At 44.1% G+C, this 18,707-nt stretch overlaps 6 protein-coding genes across 6 annotated transcripts; 4 read left to right on the forward strand and 2 right to left on the reverse strand.

Annotated features, from left to right (window-relative positions):
* Nucleotides 1–60: 60 nt before the first annotated feature.
* Nucleotides 61–692, reverse strand: LOC6540772 (mitochondrial import receptor subunit TOM7 homolog). The gene is made up of 2 exons (XM_001970352.3): nt 430–692; nt 61–320 (listed from the first exon to the last, which is right to left on the reverse strand). Exons 1-2 carry the CDS (start codon nt 527–529, stop codon nt 256–258), a joined length of 165 nt encoding a protein of 54 aa, XP_001970388.1. The 5' UTR covers nt 530–692; the 3' UTR covers nt 61–255.
* Nucleotides 693–1,202: 510 nt separating this feature from the next.
* LOC6540792 lies at nt 1,203–4,030 on the forward strand. Its single transcript, XM_001970353.3, has 3 exons — nt 1,203–1,408; nt 1,538–1,623; nt 3,334–4,030. Exons 2-3 carry the CDS (start codon nt 1,573–1,575, stop codon nt 3,520–3,522), a joined length of 240 nt encoding a protein of 79 aa, XP_001970389.1. The 5' UTR covers nt 1,203–1,408; nt 1,538–1,572; the 3' UTR covers nt 3,523–4,030.
* LOC26526886 lies at nt 1,630–2,808 on the forward strand. Its single transcript, XM_015160084.2, has one exon. The coding sequence runs from the start codon at nt 1,739–1,741 to the stop codon at nt 2,729–2,731; it is 993 nt and encodes a 330-aa protein (XP_015015570.1). The 5' UTR covers nt 1,630–1,738; the 3' UTR covers nt 2,732–2,808.
* A 961-nt stretch (nt 4,031–4,991) lies between the features above and the next one.
* Nucleotides 4,992–7,810, forward strand: LOC6540809 (dymeclin). The gene is made up of 5 exons (XM_001970354.3): nt 4,992–5,248; nt 5,321–6,506; nt 6,564–7,061; nt 7,121–7,243; nt 7,301–7,810. The coding sequence occupies exons 1-5, from the start codon at nt 5,106–5,108 to the stop codon at nt 7,448–7,450; spliced, it is 2,100 nt and encodes a 699-aa protein (XP_001970390.1). The 5' UTR covers nt 4,992–5,105; the 3' UTR covers nt 7,451–7,810.
* A 3,382-nt stretch (nt 7,811–11,192) lies between these two features.
* LOC6540744 (kunitz-type serine protease inhibitor textilinin-3) lies at nt 11,193–11,924 on the reverse strand. The gene has a single exon (XM_001970355.3). The coding sequence runs from the start codon at nt 11,852–11,854 to the stop codon at nt 11,513–11,515; it is 342 nt and encodes a 113-aa protein (XP_001970391.1). The 5' UTR covers nt 11,855–11,924; the 3' UTR covers nt 11,193–11,512.
* A 660-nt stretch (nt 11,925–12,584) lies between these two features.
* LOC6540767 (Fanconi anemia group I protein homolog) lies at nt 12,585–18,033 on the forward strand. The gene is made up of 13 exons (XM_001970356.3): nt 12,585–12,767; nt 12,831–13,285; nt 13,345–13,580; nt 13,642–13,751; nt 13,803–14,253; nt 14,311–14,399; nt 14,458–14,570; nt 14,633–14,898; nt 14,976–15,319; nt 15,378–15,718; nt 15,776–16,107; nt 16,165–16,936; nt 16,994–18,033. The coding sequence occupies exons 1-13, from the start codon at nt 12,669–12,671 to the stop codon at nt 17,868–17,870; spliced, it is 4,485 nt and encodes a 1,494-aa protein (XP_001970392.2). The 5' UTR covers nt 12,585–12,668; the 3' UTR covers nt 17,871–18,033.
* The last annotated feature ends 674 nt before the right edge of the window (nt 18,034–18,707 follow it).

Raw genomic sequence — 18,707 nt, forward strand, 5'->3', positions numbered from 1 at the left:
GCTGGAGTGCCAAAAAAAAACACCCACCCGCTGCAGAACTGAATAAAAATACCCAATCGGTTACGTTCTTATGGACTGTGATTTTTGTTGAAATATTGATGGTTTCCAGATTACATGGCACAATTTTGTTTCTTTTGTAACAGATATTTATTTCCAAGAACTGCAGGTACTGCGCAAGTGCCCAAAAATCCAATCAGAACCAAAATGCGGGGCACCCGACGCAAAAATGATCATGTTTTGTCCAGTCGATAATTTTTATTGCCATAACAGACTGAAAATATTCAAAGGCGGCATGCCAGGCTCAGCTCCCTTCATGAAACCTGCAAAAATATAAATTGGTTAAAATCAATGTCGGTCAACTTGATATTTTCCCGCTGCTTCTTCTTTCCAGCCGCGTGTAGATGACAAAAAACATGAACCATAACTTACCCAAATACAGCACAAGCGGCACGAATCCCCAGTGGAATCCAGTCTGAACCGCCCCGACCACAACTCCCAAACGCTCCTTAACTCCCTCGGAAAGCTCCATTTCGTACGGATATTAAATTTTAGCTCGTTTTACGAATTATGAAATGAAAACTTCTCCGACTGAAAAGGAAGTGTTGGAAAACAGCGCTTTTTTTGGGGGAAAACAGCTGACAGAAACTTATTGTAAGGAAACTAATTCTCGTTCTCTTATTTAGGGATAGCCTTGTCGCAGGTTGCTGGGCCCCAAATAATTGGACAATTCAAAGAATCAGTAAAATTATTTTGAATACACATTTCTGTACATGTGGCAACATCGGCAATTAAGCGCTCAATTCAAATGCCATACAGTCTTGCGCTTTGGTTTGAAATTTGGTTTTATTTAATTTATAATTGTCATTATTAGTCGGTTCCACCAGTAATGTGTACTTTATGACACCCATAAATTTTAATATGTCTGCTTTAATATGAATGGTGGTGTTTACACTGAAGATGCATTTCTGCGTTTGCACACTCTTGTTCCAAAGGAGATTACTTCTCAATTCACCCAGGTTTCACATTCACAAGCCTTTTAATTCAGAAAGCGTTGAAAATGTTAAATTGGAAATTTTTACATAATCATACATACATATCGTATTAACGTTCAAAGTTGCCGTTGATTTTTTAACAAAATGAAGGATGTAAAATAAAGAATACCCTTGCTAACTATCGCATCACGCAAGTGCTCCCTTGATCGATACCATCGCAGATATTCGAAGTGCCAGCTCTAGTCTCGCATCCCTTTCGCTCTCGCCCGCTGCTCACATGCGTTCTAGATCGTTTAATTTTCTTGGTTTTCATTTGCTCGCCAAATTTTAGCAACGTTGCTGGTTTAATCGGCTGCACCTGCAATCGCAAGTAATCAGAGAGCGCCAAGCACCGAGTTCTCATTGCCAAACGAAACGTAAGTGATAACGAACGCCTGGTGTGCCGTTGCTCGCCAGCAATGAGCAAACGCAGAGGAACAAAGTCGGGGAAAAATCAATTCAAGTTATGTAAGCTCGAATAACCGGATACCGTGTCGCTGTTTCAGGTCCCGATTCGCTCGATTTGGAACTGGAGCGGACCATGAAAACAAGCAATCTCGGCCTGTACGCTTTCCGTTTAACCTTCGGTCAGGTGAGCTCTCGCACATTAAACCAGGCAGGCAAGCTGCAGAAACAGCGTGCGCATTCCGGGGGCAACCCCTGAGTTTTTCAGCCGTGGCAACCGCGGCCCACAATCGTCATTTGCAATGGAGCGACTGCAGCCGGGAGACGAATGTCTGGAGTGCCAAAGTGAAGGCAGGAATCACACGCTGCGCTACTTTTACATTAATCTCGAGGAGCAGCTCTTGAAATGCGAGTCCAGAAGCTGTCTGTGGCCACACAACGATGAGGTTTCCTCTGATGAGGATCTGAACTTAGAGGCAGCACTTCCCATCAGTGCTCTACATTCAAAACCTTCAGAATCTCCTGCTCCTACGCTCCCTTCTCAACCGTTTGCATTGTCGTCTAAACCTCCTCCAGATGATGACGACACATTTATACTGGAATTGTTGCAGCAATTGACTCCTGCCACAGAAACTGACTCGGTTGAACCCCCTCTTAAGGCAAATGTGAGTTTCACCTCCATGCCAGATCTGCACTCACCTTCAGAAGAAAAACCATGCTCAGAACTGGAGCTTCCAGACTTAAGCTTTCTGGAAGAAAACATTACCGTAAACGAGGAGCCCCTGCAAGCTTTAAAATCCGAGCTTGAATTACCTTCCAATCGCTTATCCGGCAAATTAAGGAGTCCGCCCAAGACAAAAACCTCGCAAACTCAAGACACTGGAGCTAAGCAGCATGTGACTCCACCCAAGGTTCCTACGGCCCCAAGCTGGGAAAACAAACCTGAAATACCTTTACTACCCGCTTGTGTGAAGGGTACTGTAGGGACGCCTCCTAGCATCAAACCTAAGGGGTCTCCCTTCAGCAGTCCACCCAAGAAAGCATCCACCGAGCCGCAGTTACTAACACCGCCTGCTGTCAATATTGTTATCAGTGTACCGGAGTTGAGACCGGGTATGAGCGGCATGTTCCTAGACGCCATTAAACGCCATTCCACAGAAGCGAAACACTCACGCGGAGGGAGACGCCCCAGGCGCCTGACCAGAGAAACCATCAGCAGAGGCATTCGCACACAGGATGTAATGCACGTGATCAAGCATTTAGAAACCACCACAGAAACGAAATGTCCATCATAATCAGCTGGCATTTACCTTACTCAAGTATTTGAAATAAATTTGCATATGAAATTATGCATGAAACCTCCGGATAAGAATTCAAGTTCATTTATTTATAAACAAGTCCGTTCCGCTATATTTTTGTTTGCCAACGCAAATTGCGAATTATTAATTCGCGGCACGCGTCCAAAGCATGTTCAAGTGGACTGGAGAGATAGCGCTGCTGAATACAGACCGTGCTATCAAAAGAATTGAACTTTGGAAAGGAGGTCGTGGCATGCGGAGATCTGTTTCAAGCCGGGATTAGATGTAGGGGTGACTGATAATGCAGTTGAACGTCATCTGAGCCCTACCGCATTGATAGTGATGTCAGTCACGATAATCTGGCATTACATCGACCCCTCGTAATCAGTTCAATAAACGAGCAACCATGTGGGGTAATCGCATTCGTGTGGTCGGGGCACTTGAACCTGGTTGCCAACGGCCGGCGCAAAATGTTTCTGCTGCGTAGTTGCCTGTGTGGGCGTAGGCGGTCGGGCAGTGGGCCAAGTTAATTGTTTGTTTGGGCTGCTATATATTAATAGCACACAACTAAATCCGTTTCCCTATCTTATCTCCCGCAGGCGCCGCCGCTGTCCGCACAGGCCACTACGCACTGCAGCCATGGCTTCACCACCAGCTCGTCGTCGCCTAACCGTGTGGTGACCCGCTCAGCCACCATGCTGGCGCTTTTCGGCATTGCGCTGTCCTCGTTCAGCCTTAAGCAACTGCTGGCCAAGAAGCAGAAGCACCAGGGCCTGCGCAAGCTCTAGGATGGAGCTATAGTCAAAAAGGTCACAGCGGAGATCATAGCGATGCCAACGCCAACGGCAGAAGCGGCGATGAGGAGCCAGAGCGCCATGTCCTGAGGTCACATATTCGATTATTTCATTATCCGCCATCATCGTGTATATTTTCCTAAGTTAAGTCACCACCTCACCATAGAACCAATCGGAACTCGGACATGGAGGATTGTTTTGTAATATTCTCGATAAATTTAGCGGATGAGAGGATATGTGCGTATAGTTAGATATATTTTCTTGTTTACACATGCACACCATGCATCGCCAACTGAAAGGAATAAATTTGTGATAAATCGTGTATGAGAAAAACCCATCAGCAGACAAACTGAACGAAGAAACGATAGAGAAGATTCGCTAAGCTTTCGGAAATCCCAAATTTTCCTATACTCTTTTGTTGCTCGTTTTAGTTATATATATTTTATGTGTAAACAAGTCTTATATACGTATATTTATTTAATTATTTGCAAACCAGAGAAACGGCTAAGTAGGGAGGGATAAAAACTATAATGACTTCGTTGGACAGCATATCGCCGAGCAGGCTGTGCCAGTGTCCAAGAAACAAACTAGTTCTAGTTCCGTATTCAAATAAATGCATTAAAATATTCAATTCCAAAATATGGATTTTTATTTTTGTTTTTCAGTACGATCTTACACTTTTGCAAAAGTCATCAGTCGACATAGGGAATTGGCTGAAACATATACGGGTAGATCCTAAAACGCGCCGCGATCTTAAAGCGCTACAAGTGATTGGCAGGGGTATCTTTTTCTAGGGGCAGCTATCGTTTTCGCTTTCAGGAGCGAGTAGGAAAGAGTAGCGAATGTATCTCTAACTCGGAGAGGGCATCTTCATAGTCTATGTATCTCCAAGGGAGAGATGCGCTGCCCAATGCCTCCCCAATTTGGTTAATGGACAATGCCTGCTGCGCAAACTGCTAACAAACCATGAACACTTTCTGCTACTACTTTCTGCAGAACACAATTGGATAAGATTGGCTATGCCAAATAAAATTGCTGAAAATTATTTCTTCGTTTTGAAGTTAGCGACTTAATGATTATTTGCGTAAAAAGGAAGTTTTTTTTTAAGATTCAACTGAAGAACGACAACTTTCAGCTGTTAAAGAAGAGGTACTCGATAGTCGATAAAAAATTGAAATTAAAGAAGACTCAACATGGTACCCCTTAAAATTGAATCTTCTTAATAACGTTTTAAGTAATACAAATGGGAGATTCGCTTCAATAATTACGGTTATAGAATCAACCAGGAATAGCTTTAAAGGGAATTCAAATCTTTAATATCACTTTTAAGAAATATATGTTTGTCAACATCCAAAGAGATTTAGTTTTACCTGGAAACTTCTTGCGGACCGCCTTTGAATATTGCGCCAAATGTGGCAAAATTATTGCGAGGCGGCACCACCACAGCTGCCAGATTTCGGCAGCTCCCCGCGAGGGTCACACTGGCAGGGCACACTCCTCACCCCCCGCCCAATGATCAAGTGACGTGCCACCAATATAACCATTGGCCGGCCAACAGCACTCTTTCGGACTGCGGAATGGGCATCAACGTCAGCAGGACGGCCGACCTGGGGTCCAACCAGTGGCTCCAGCGCTTCGTGGGCCGCCAGCACATCGCCCACGATGACGAGGCCTTCTGGAACGGGCTGCTCAACTATAACATTGTGCTGCCGGAGAACAGGTGAGCGAGTGAAGGAGTGGAGCGACAACGTCAGCAGGGCTAATCTTGGGGTGGGATTGGTGTGTTTTTCAGTCAGGACCAGCTCAACCTGGACAGCCGGCTGGAGGCGCTGTGCCAGTCGTTCATCGGCAACAACCTGAAGACGGGCAACTTCGGCTCCCTGGTTACCGTGTTCCTGGAGAAGACTAGCGAGCTCCTATCGCTGTCGGACCAGGAGAGTAACATGCACGTCTGGCAGACCTTCAACGCGCTCTTTATCATCCGCAGCCTGGTCAAGTACATCAACGAGACGGGCTCTGAGTTCCAGCTCCTTCAGCACTTTGAGGCTATGCCGAACGCAGAGCTGCTGCAGGCGGCCTTGGAGCAGCAGCAACAGACGCCGGCGGAAAGCGCCACCATTGCCATGGAGGCCACCGAACAGTCGGCGGCGGTTGCTGTCCCGGTGATTGTGGACGGATCTAAGTTTGAGACCTTCATCGATGCCCTGGTGAACCTAATCGTCGTGATTCCCGTCAAGGAGTTCACCTACCACCTGCACCTAGAGGCCGTTAACATGCTGATCACCCTGCTGTCAGTGCATTTGTTTTCACAGCAGCCCACGGACAAATCGATCGTGTTCCGAACGGTCTTTAAGTGTCAGCACGCCAACGTGCTGATGTCGGCACTACTGCACTTTGTGGCGCGAATGGTGGAGGTGCCGCACACGATGTTTGGGTCCAGCTCTGCCGGATCATTCGTCTTTGGCATCGCGGAGTCCCTGCTTTCCATCTTCACGTTCCGTAAGCAGCCAGACGTACTAAAAGCTGGCCAAGCAGCCGGTGGCGGAGAGCTCTCCCAGCGATTTCGTACTCACTACCCACTGGCCAACCAGAGCCTGCTGCTCATCCTGATACTGACTAACCACTGTACGGCGCAGGATAACGCTTATCGGACTAGCCTATTTAGTTGCGCCGACTCAAAGGATTCACCAAAACAGGGAGCTGTCTCCTTCCAAATCGACTTCTCGGCGGTATATGAGACTCTGTGTCTTATCGTTACCATTGACCAGGCCACGCTGCTGCTCTATCTGCTGCTCCATCGCAACGAGCGCTTCTATCGGTTCGTCATGCAGCAACAGGACTTGGAGCAGTTGGTGATTCCCATCCTCCAGACACTGTACAACGCCCCTGATAGCAACTCACACCACATCTATATGTCCTTGATCGTGCTGCTGATCCTGAGTGAGGACGAGGGCTTCAACAAGAATGTGCACACCATAGTAGGTCAACAGTGCGCGCTTAATAGTTGCATTATTAATCCCGTTTTATCCCATTAGATGCTGAAAAACATCACATGGTATACGGAACGCACCATATCTGAGATATCGCTGGGCGGCATCCTCATCCTGATAGTCATCCGCACCATACAATACAACATGCTGAAGATGCGCGACAAATACTTGCACACCAATTGCCTGGCGGCGCTGGCTAACATGTCCGGCCACTTCCGCGCTCTGCACCCTTACGTGGCACAGCGACTGGTCTCGCTGTTCGAAACGCTCGCTCGGAAGCACACGCGCCTGGATGCGCAGCTCAAGGAGCCGGCCGACAGCGCAGTGTTTGTAAACGTCTCGACGACCCCGGAAGACATGCTCCAAGATCTGAGCGTGCTGGAGGAGGTGTTGCGCATGGTGCTGGAAATCCTTAACTCCTGCCTCACGAACCAGTTGGTTTATTGTCCCAACTTGGTGTACACTCTTTTGTACAAGCGCAGCGTCTTTGAGGGCTTCCGCAGTCACCACGCCTTCCAGGATGTCATACAGAACATAGATATGGTAGGCTCACTAGTTACAATCACATTATTTGATGATCCTCATGCTTTCTTCGTTTTAAGGTTGTCGGTTTCTTTTCCTCGCGTCTGCAGCGTGTCCAGGAGCAGCGAGGCGAGCTTGGGGTCAACGAAGTGCTCGAGGTTATATCTAAAGGTGCCAGTCAGTGGTCCAGCGATCGCCTTAGAGTAAGTAATCACCTCGATGAAGTGTTCGGTTTACTTATTCTGTTCGTCTCTCTGCAGAAGTTTCCGGATCTTAAGTTTAAGTACGTCGAGGAGGACGCTCCCGAGGAGTTCTTCATTCCATATGTGTGGACGTTGGTCTGCAAGTACGGCTGCGTGCACTTCAGCTCGGAGAGTATCAAGAGCGTCACCACGGACATTGCCTGCTAATATTTACTACTCTATCCCTTCCTCTCACGCTCACACCCGGCTCCGCTTTGGTTTTCACCATGTTTCAATGCTTCTCCGTTTGTCTTCTGTGCGGGATTACCCGATCTTTAAGCCATATACCACGCCCTACCTTTTGATCCAAGCCAAAATGTCGAAATGTAATATCAAAAACAAAGCAAGCGAATTATTGCGCTAAATAAGAGGCATACGCATCTCGAACGTTGACGATAAGAGCAGACAAAGCAAACGAGAGAACTAACAATAATACTTAGATCTAGCTACGCTAATACTAATGTGTATGTTAACAAGCAATCCAGTCGGAAATTGTTCAAGTTAAAATATAGCAACCTTGAAGCATGATCATATTTTGCTAAGCCGACAACAAAGATCGTATTTAGAGGGAAGTTAAGCGCCGAACGCCTAAAGATCGATGTTCTAATCAATGGGCAGCAGCAAATCCAATAAAAAGTATATATACATATTAAAGAATCGGAATATATATGCAAAAATATATTTACATTTTAGTCTATGATAATTATATATTGTATTTAGCAATTGAAAAAGTCGATAAATTATATATTAACTAAAGTTCAGGCTCTTGTGTTTCCTTCTGTCTCTGCCAACCTGGCTTCTAATTAGACACGATATGTTATTGTGTTATCTGCGGAAGGCCCAAGTTTATATTGGTTGGGTTTTATCAAAACAAATGTGATTAGATCTGCTTTGCAATTAGTCATCGGAACGTGGCAGTGCTTTATTACAAAAGTAGTTGGTCTTCTGGGATGGATTTTTCTCTGCGTACTGCGCACGTAAATAATTTATTAAATTAACAAGCTTCTGCCTCCAAATTTGCTGGTTTCTTGCGGAGAATGCAATTATAAGATGGCTTAAAAATAATTCTTGAGTTCAGTTAGGGAGTGTTTTGGAAGAAATCGCGCCAAACGGAAGCTTCAAATGAATTTTCCTTTATTACGTATACGCATGGTAAATAATACTTAAGTACCCTGTCTCTAGTCTATCAATTAACATTGCGCATAGGGGCTTCGCCGTTTGCACTTCATTGTGCATATTTGCACTATCACCTGCAACAACAACGATGATGAGCTGCTTTGTTTATTGTTTATTACTACTACTATGTTTTTTTCCCACCATCAGCTTCACCGGCTAAAAAGCCGCGGGAAAAACGATGAACCGACTTTTACTGCCTGCTTGCATCGGGGTTCGTTGACTTGGACGGCTGGGAGGTAAAAGGGGCGGGACTTGGAGGATGGGGGCTCAATCCGCTGAAGGTTTTGTTGTGGTCGCCCGGCTCTCGTCACTGCTGCACTTTTGTCAGCTCTGCGTACGTGTCGTAAATAACTAAATATGTACATAGTACATACACGCACAGCTAAGCATTGCGATAAAAATTGCATTTGTTTTATCGCCGCCGAAAGGCGGAAAATTTGTTATTGTGAGCTTTTCATGGCGTGCTGCATTTTAATTCATTTTAGCCCACAACAAACGGCGAAAATTTTTCAAATTTCTTTACCTCCCATTGTGGCATTAAGTTCTCCATGCTGGCTGCCTCTTTGTGCAACTGTGGTTCGATATGCAGGCTAAAAAGGTTTATTGACTTCGCACTGCGTTTTGTTAGCCATTTGTATTGTGCTGCCAATTGCCAATTGCTCAATGGCTAGAATTTGCCAGAAGCTTAGCCAAGTTCACAACCCGCCTGCAATTGCGAAAACCGAACATCGAAAAGTGGCAAAGAAAACTCGAAAAGCGTTGCGCATGCGCACACTTGATTGGCGCTCCATCCCCCCTCCCCCGCACCCGCACTCACCACGCCAATTGCGGTTTGTTGGGCAAATTTGAGTGCAAATTAGTTAAAGCAACTTAATAAGTAATAAGAATGATTGGGATTGGCGCGAATCAGTCATTAATGGTCGAAGGCGACAACTGAAGCCCACTCCTGACTGGAAGCATTCCTCAAAATGGCCGCAGATTAATTAGCAGCTTCATCAAAAATAGGTTTAAATCACATACATAGGTTTTAAAATCGCCAAGGTATAAGTATTCGTCGATTCGAAATAGAATAGGCACTAGTATTGTATAGTATATACATAAGTATATCCTGTAGGATGAAGTACATTTAAGGTATGTATTGTACATGCAATACATGTACATACATGTACGCCTAAGAAAAGCTTGCTATTTCAAATATGTGTATCATTCGATTGAATTAAAAAAATGTGGCTTGCCTATATGTTTTTTTTTATTAATGACTAATGTTTATCTTCATCCAATAAGAAAAGGAACGTGTAAAGTTCCTAATGTTTTTAACAAAATGATGCATTTAGCTCTTTAATGGAGTATATATTCGAAAACACCATTCTCATTGTAAAATTTTTGTTTTTCCCCCCACCTATAAAAATATCTTGGGAATGGCAAGTAAACATAAGGTAACACCCAATGCTATTATTTCGACTGACCACTGTCCAGAGCCGCTCCGCAGGAGGGGATCGACTCTAATGGAGCTGGAGCAGCAGCCGGTCCATTTGTCGCCGGTGGGAATGATGTTGCAACGACGCGGTTGGGCCCGCATTTTCGCATTTTGTTTTGGCAAACGGCTGCAGGTCGTTGATCCACCGATTTTGCTGTTCGCCAACGAGTCCATGCGCTATTTATACCAACGGGTGCAGGCCCGCACAATAATCTTGGAAAGTTGCCCAGTCCCAGATCGCACATCGCAGATCCCAGGTCGGGACTCAGAGCGAGCCCAAGTCGAGTTCCAAGCATGCACGTTGGCTGAATTAGATCTTGTGGTCTTTCTCTGATGGTCCGACTTTGTTCGACTGGCCTGTTGCCAATCGGCTTAGCATAAATTCGCACCTTTTGGTTGTTTATGTTTACCTGCTTTGACTTTGGCTCGGATTCGGTATTGGAATCGGTTTCTCACCAGTTTGTTTGCTCACCAGATCTGCCGAATTCCGAGTGACTCCGTCCGCGCCACATCCGTGCGTATTTCTGCCGCTGACGCAGTGGTTTGCCTAGACCCAACTACGTGGTCCACTCATCCGTCCGTGCCTGACCTTTGCAGCTGCTGATCTTGTTTGCTATGGTTATGTCTGGCATATCTTCCGATCGATCGGTTGATCGCCGATCGCATGAATGAGCCAATTTTGCATTGAGAGCTCGGGCTGTGCTTTGGACCATTTCCAAGTGAAATCTATGAAAGTTAGGCTGCTACTCGCCTCAAGCAATTGCGCCCAGCGATAAATATCTCGCACTTTTGAGGCCGTTGATAATTGTTTTCGCGACTCTTGGCTCGGGCAACCCAATCAGCAGTTATAACAAAACAAATGTTTATAAATATTCAATAAACCAGTTGTCTATCGTTCAATGCGATTTTGCTAGCTCGATTTGATTGGAGTCAACAAACATTTGTAGTTACCAGAATTTTCTAGAAGTACGGATAAGCGAGCATTCTTTGTTTTCATCGAGAGTTGTAGCTATTTAAGGTTTCCTTCATTCAATGAGTTATATGAATTAAAACCGCATAAGTACTAGAAAATCACCACACATTATAATGATTGCTGGGTTACAACTGAAAGCCCATGCAGCCCAATCCTTATAAGCATAGAATACTTGAGTATTGATAAATAACAGTAAATACTTTTGAGCAACTTTCAAATTTTATCAAATATTAGTGTGCTTCGGATGGTCGTAGACATCCCACATCAGTAATAACCACATCAACTTGGTCGTTATACAAAATTCTTTATTCCATAGAAGTATTTTATCACAATAACTTAAGCTCTAGATGGGTGGCGAGTGCTGGACACCCAAAAAAGTACAAGTAAATGGATCAATGACAGAAACTACATAAATATTAGGTAGAGGAGACGGTTAATGGTTAATCGCATGGATTGTGATGTGCGTGAGTTTAGGAGTGGACAATGCTGCCTTTGGTTCGCTGGGTTGCAGAGCTCGAAGGAAAGCAGCCGCCTTTGGCAACACATCGGCCGTGTAGGACCGATCGCTATCCGGAACAGGATCCGGAATAGGATGCCGAGAGCCTTACATGCCCTCGCAGGTGGACATGCAGTCCTTGTAGCTGGCAAAGTTGTTCTCATTGCCGTCGCAGCCGCCGAACTTGAACTCCACGCACTTCTTCTGCTCCGGATCGTAGCGCCATCGCGGGATCAGGGCACGGCAGACGCCCTTGCGCGCCGGCATGAGGCAGAACTGCTCCGGATGAGTGTTGCGTCCGGTGTTGACCACATCGTCGAGCGAGATGGCGTCGAAGAAGTCGCTCACGTCGTCGTACAGGTCCATGGGCCACGCCTCGCTCTCGCTGATACCCGCCAGAAGGAGGAGCACCACTGCCAGTCCGACGCACTCTTTCAGTTGTCCGCGCATTTTGTGTACTTGATTTGGCTTCTTGTTTTCTTCACTTGATCACTTGGCGATTGGCTTCACGCAACTGTTGGCGCTGCAGTCCAGCTTTTGGATTTATATGGTGGCACCTCGTAGTCCAAAGCGGGGGAAGGGAAGCGGATACTAGATAAATAACCGGAGCTTTCTGCTCGAATCCAACGCTCTTAGGTTACTCTCTCAAAGAGTCCGCTTTTGGCTAGTGGCAAACGATTTCTAGCCGTGTTTAAAAATATTTTTTGTACTGAAAGTCCATGTGCAGCTTGAATATTTATCTTTAACCTATTATTTAAGAAATGCAAACTTAAAGTCTGAAGCAAACTACGGATATGAGCTTAAATATTAAAAAGTATAACCATTTTATGGTTTATTTTTATGTGGTTTTCAAATATATTTTGAGTATAAATTGTGCTATTAAATGCAAAACCTTATTTTATGGCAAACCAACCTGTTTGTGTACTGATGTGTGAGTATTCAAATAAATATCTATATATTTCAATTAAATACTTCTGCTCTTTTACTTTAAACGTTTTGATATTTGTTCATATTTTACAATTGGAAATATGAAATGTTTGTTTCCCCGTTCTGAAACTGAAAATGAAATGTTTTATGGAAAACGGTTTCCCTGTTATCAGTTTTTATGGTAACTTTAAAAGTCACGGCAATTGCAATGTATCCGATATAAAAGCGTGGTGTAATCGGTAATTTTATCGAGTATTTACCATTCCCAATTTGGTAGTTGGTGCAATCTGGCGCGATTTGGTTTAAATCATAAATAATTACTAAAATTTAGTTGGGTATGGCACGCGAATCAATTCTAACCTGGATGCGGAGTCTGGGCGAGAAGGGGCGCCTTGATGAACTGGAACTGCTCATTCAAAACACTCCAATAGAAAAGGTTAAGTCGAGAGGCGGAAGGCCATATAACTATGAATCTTTGTTGATACATATTGCTTAATAGTTAAAGGAAACCCTTAAATCTACAATGACACGCAGCGAGGGGATAACATATTGGAACTACCTTCTCCTTGGCTTCAATCCGGATAGCAAGGATGCCCTGGCGAAGCGATTCGAATGCGTCCGCTGCTTCATGGACGGACTAAACAGCATGGAACTAAGCTACAAACAGACTTTCGATCTGATCACGCGCCTGTCGCAGGACCTGGCCACTTTTCCGTCCGAGCAGCTGGCCTGGATCGTGGAACACTGCATGGATGGGATGCGCCAAGGAGATTCTAAGTGTGTCGGCTGGAAGGATTTGCTGCCGGACGCGCTGTCTCTCCTTTTGGCCAGACCGCGGTTTCTTCTGAACGGCATATCCGTAGATGGAACGGAGTTAAGGGACACCACTGTAAGGAGCATAGCCACCATGCAATGGCCAGCCTCCATCCTTACGCCAATTGCCGACATGTTCAAGTGGGTGACAATCTTAAACTAACCAAAATTTTACCACACAACTCGTGCGTTCTCTTTAGGACCATGAATCTTAGCAGTGGAGAAATATTGACGGTGCTCAACAAATTCTCTGGCGTCCTGCAGGAGCTGTCGCCCATGGAACTCCCAGCCCTGTGCTTCCAGCTGTTTTCGATGTGCAGCACTGCTTCCCAGTTGATTATTCCGTTGCTGGCCTTGGAGAAGTATTTCCATCGCAATTATTACAAACGGTTATTCTCCGATATGTGTAGCAACTCAACAAACCTAGATAGCATTGGTGAACATACATACAATACAAAAGACTAAAGTCCCTAATATTAAGAGCATCTCATCTTTAGACTCGTTCTCGGATAAGGAACTAAGGGAGGCTGAAGAGACTATCCTGCATCATTTGAACTACTGCACCATGTACAAACTTACAGAAAAACATTTGGCAATAATGCTGAGAGTAAGCAGGATTCAAGTAAATCGGTCGGCCACTAACTAAACTATATTTCAGAACTTCCTGCATATGCCCGACGTGATCCTTACTCCGTTTATGCTCAGCGCCATCATTTCGATGACTAGCATTAATCGTGACCCAGAGTCTGCCAGAATATCTCATTCCATTTTGCTACCTTTTCTGCGCAATGTGATCAAAAACAATGAGGAAGAACGAACGTTAGCCGATTATTCCGTGTGGTATCGGGATACATTGCAACGTAAACAAGTCGATTTACAGCAGGTTTTTACGGTGCTCATTGATCAGAACAAAGACGGAAAGGATGTGATTACCCCTGGGCTGGTTCATCTGATATTTTACTTGCTAAAATCGCATTCGCCCAAGATGCACGCCTTGGCCATCACTTTTCTGACAAAGTTCATACGCAAACGTTTCATTTTTGGTCAAGGGATTATTAAACTAATTTCTGAGTGGATGATAGTATTTCAGGATCAGAATCAATTCTCGGGTAGGTAATATTAATTATATAAAAATAATTTTTTATAAAAAGAATAAATATTTGCAGAATGTCTCACACTGTTAAGTGTGGCTGATACGTATACAGTCTCCGAGTGCATAAAGCCAATTCAATCTGTTTTGGAGCACATGCAATGGGCAAGTCAGACAAATGCGATAATTACTCTTTAAGCTAAAGGCGCTGTAACTATTTTAGCTGTCCGGTGAGCAGTCCATGCGCATGATGAACTTTATTCTACCTTTGCTGAAGATTTCCAATCGCGTTCGTGATGCGCTAATTGATGTACTTTGCAAAGCAATGGGCTCGAGGTGGGTCTTATTACCTGCTAGTTATACTATATTTACTTCCTATTTTGTCCTATATATATTAGCGGTATTCAAAAACGGCGAATGGCGATTTATGGGTTCTGTATGATCCTTAAACAACTAAACAACAGCAATGCTGTGCGCCAGACCTCAAGTGCCACCAGCTACTGCACACAACACAGCATCTCTGGCTATTCTATAATGACCCAAAACACACTGGGCAGTCGTAGTAACCCTCAAAGGAACTTCGATATGCTTACGTTGGAAATTATTGGAATGTTGCGAAACTGCTTGCAGCAACAATTTGATATACGATGCTCCCTCTATGAGAGTAAGTTGAACGAAAGAAAGTAATATAAATTAAATTCTTTAAATCCAGCCCAACTTCTAAAAATGTTTTTTATGCAGATCTTCAGAGAGCGGTGGAGCTCAATGCTAAACTAGTGCCCCATGTCCTACAAGTCATTGACTGGCACTTTCGCAGTTTCTTCGACACCCCCTCTGCAGAAGAGGCTGGTGACGATCTAGACACGGTATTTCGCATTCGCTACGATCAATTGGTTAGCTCTAACGATAATCAACATATGGAGATTCAGCTTAAAGACAACCTGGGCAAATTGATTCAGTTTGTAGCCAACTGCTTGGCTGTTTTCGATCGAGCTCCATCGGGCTACGACACTCGTGAGATGGATAGGCTCCTGAGTTTTTGTGTGGACCGTATGGTGGCAAACCGATTGCCTTTGGAAGAAATAGTAAGCAAGATTATTACTTTTAAATTTCATTAAATAAACTTATACCAACTGGTTTCAGACGCCCCCAGCCACACATCTAAAATGCGCCCTCGTCCTGCAACAACTTAATATTATTGAAGGAATCATTTGTCACTTGTTGCTCAAATCCAAGCCTCGAAACGATGCTGTTTCGCAAATCTTGCCTCTTTTTAATCAGCATTGTAAACTTTCGGAGAGCCTTAAAGCATTATCCGATGCATCAAAGAAAGCCCATAAACAGTTGAAGCAAACGGCCAAAAACAATAGTACATCAACGTGCAATTTGACCCTAAACGGCGTCCCGGTAAAGACCATGTGTACACAGCCTGATAACATTTGGGATTTGGCCATATTAGATAAGCTACTGCATTTACTGCTTGAGTTAGTATCCTTGGTGTTAATCCTTTATACTTCTGTTACTGTATTATATTTTTTTAGTGACGTCGTTGCCTTTGCTGCTGCTGAGAAAACGGTTCTCTTGCGGTCCAATGAACTCCTCGTCCGTTATGTTTTATCCGTAACGGCCAGCAGAGTGGAGTCTATACGTCTAGAGCCCGATTATAAGCAGTTGGCCTATAGCAAACGCACTTTTAAGCAGTTGACGGACATTACAAAGGTTATTTACGAGCGATGCATTCAACGCTTGACGGAGATGTGGAAAAATTTTGATATGCAGAGCGCTGCCCTAGCCACTCAGTGTTTCTCGGAATGCCTGCAAACAGCTCATGAAACGTATTCTAAGAAGTTTGAAGAATTTGTCAAGTCATTTGGTAAGTTAAGTTAAATTAAGTGTATGACGATAATATAGACTATGGAAAAACTTTTAGATATGGCATCTATAAAGGGGAGCAGAAACAAGGAGGTGATTTACACTGTTCAGGATGTTTTAGACGACTTCATGACGGAATACGGCACTGATGAATCAATTTGTAAAAATGATTTTGTTTCCAAAGTGCCGATTTACCTTTTGGAGTCGCTTGAAATTCTCTTGGCTCATATAGACTATCAAGATCGTGCTGCCACCGAATCGTACACTTGGCTTTTAAATTTTTGCAGCAAAAACGAGATTCTTAATAGTGAAATGGGCCTGGTGCACAGAATGCTATTCGTTCAGCGACAAAAGACCCATTTAGGTCCCTTTTTTGACAGTGTTGCCAGGCAATTGGGTGTCGTTCTCGGCGTACAAAATGAAGACGCGCCATCAACCTCTGTGGAGCTAAGTTTGAAGTCCATCAGTACAGTGACCGCCGAGAGTTGCCTGCAGCATCTCTACGCTGCGGTCCAAAAGCAGCTGAACGATGTGGATTACTTTGTGACCAAAGCAAACAATCTGAACTTCAAATGCCAAGTGGTTCCCGAAATGGACCAGATATATTGGCGAGGCAACCTAGATTCCATGGATCGTTCCATTTGCACACAAATAATCCACATATCTCGCACTTTGCTGGCGCTTACAAACGTTTGTATTCCTCTTGGTTCTTTAATGGATGGTCTTATGAAATTGTTGATTCAGCACTACACTTGTTTGAAAAACCTTACCAAACACTACATATCGAGCTACACATCAGAAACATCCATTGAAAACATTCGAAGCACCAAGTGAGTCCATCTAGTCGAACATTTAAGGATATCTAATCATCATTTTTTTCAAAACAGATTTGAACTTCTGCTACATGGAGTTGGCAAACAGCTTCCAGCCAATATTTACGAGCTCATCACGTACATAGAAGCTAATACCCTTGATGAGGAAGTACAGCTGCATACAAAAAAGCGAAAGGTTCAAGCAGAACGTGCAAAAGTTCTCAGAGAGACCCGGCTTATCCCTAAGGTTATAATGGTTATCGAGGATTTCAACAAGCACATTATTCTCTTGTCCAAAAAGATCAAAAGCAAGAATAGGCTTACAGACTACCTTCATTTGGGAACCATGCGCGACTTTGATATTAAGTCGACGGATTTGAGGGCAGCTATAGAACGCAGTATCTCAGATGGTCGCAACATTTCCACAGAAGAAAGTACTGCTGAGGATCAGGTTCAAGATGTGGATGAGAATGTAGAGGAAGACGATGACGTTCAATCGACCACATACCCAGAGGACTTGGAGGAGCAGGAAGATGAATGCTTAGTCTTGGAGAAGAAAGGTCTGCGCAGGAAGCGCAGATGCACATCTAGTAGTGAAGCAGATGACCCACAACCAAAGCGAAAGAGAGGTCGCAAGGCTGCAGAAAAGCTGGAAGCCGAAGTACAATGTGAAGATGAAGAGGAAGTCGAGGAAGAGCAAACTGATACCACTTTAAAATTAAAGCGAAACAAAAAAGTACAGCCAAAAACAAAAAAGAGCGCGGCTAAAGCCACTAAAAAACCCGAGGAGCAGTCATCTCACGAGAACCGCTCTACCAAAAATTCAAAAGTCCCAGCGGAAATGCAAACAGAGAATCCAACAAAAGATCTTTCCATACCCGAAATTCCCCCTGAGAAGAAAAAACCACAACCTAGTCGCAGACTGGGAATACCTCGTACTATAAAGAAATAATGATTTATTATAAAAAGTAAAAGGTGTTTCATTAAGAAATATGTATTCAAATCAACAAAGTAAGCCAGTGTTCTTGGTAATTAATTCAAAATAATTACGGATACCGCATTTGCTAATATTGCAGTATCTTTATATGTACACTCTGTATTTGTATTTTCCAGAATTTAACTACTTAAAAAAAAAAATTGTTGAATGTATCAAACTGTTTTTGTGGAGCTTGGTAATTTAATATCTTTGGAATTTCATTACCTAATTTTTAAAGATTATTAAAATAAAAAAAATATATAAGAATATGCGAAACATGAGGAAATAAAAAATGTACTCCATGGCTGCGTGATGATGTGTGATCCATGTGCAGAAACAATAACACTCCCGTCACTGCCCACCGAGACAGTTCGTTCGTACGGACGCTTCCGCGCCGAAAAACTAGCATCCCAAATACCTGCTTGATCGTCACAAGCCACGAAGTTTTCGGCCTGTATGCGGCCACAATGGATGCTCCAGCTGCTCCTTTGAACTAAATTGATAAATTCGGGGTGTGCGATGTACCGCAGGCCTATAAAGGGAATCCCAGAGAGTGAGGGACGTGGGCTGTCCAACAGCTAGACCTTATGCGCCAGTACCTTCAACCTGCTCTCTGTGCACATATGTAGCTGTTTCATTGCTTATTCGTAAAGATGTGTTTCGATGGAGACGATGCGTGCTCGAACTGACCACCTACTCCTGGCACCTTGCACACACCATCGTCATGGCCCCCCGAATGTAGACTTGATTGCCAGGTGTTCCGAAAACATGAGGCCCAATATGCCCGTGAATATATCTGTTGGGGATCGGCAG

Source organism: Drosophila erecta, unplaced genomic scaffold, assembly GCF_003286155.1.
Source record: "Drosophila erecta strain 14021-0224.00,06,07 unplaced genomic scaffold, DereRS2 tig00000055-arrow-pilon, whole genome shotgun sequence".
Lineage (NCBI taxonomy): Eukaryota > Metazoa > Arthropoda > Insecta > Diptera > Drosophilidae > Drosophila > Drosophila erecta.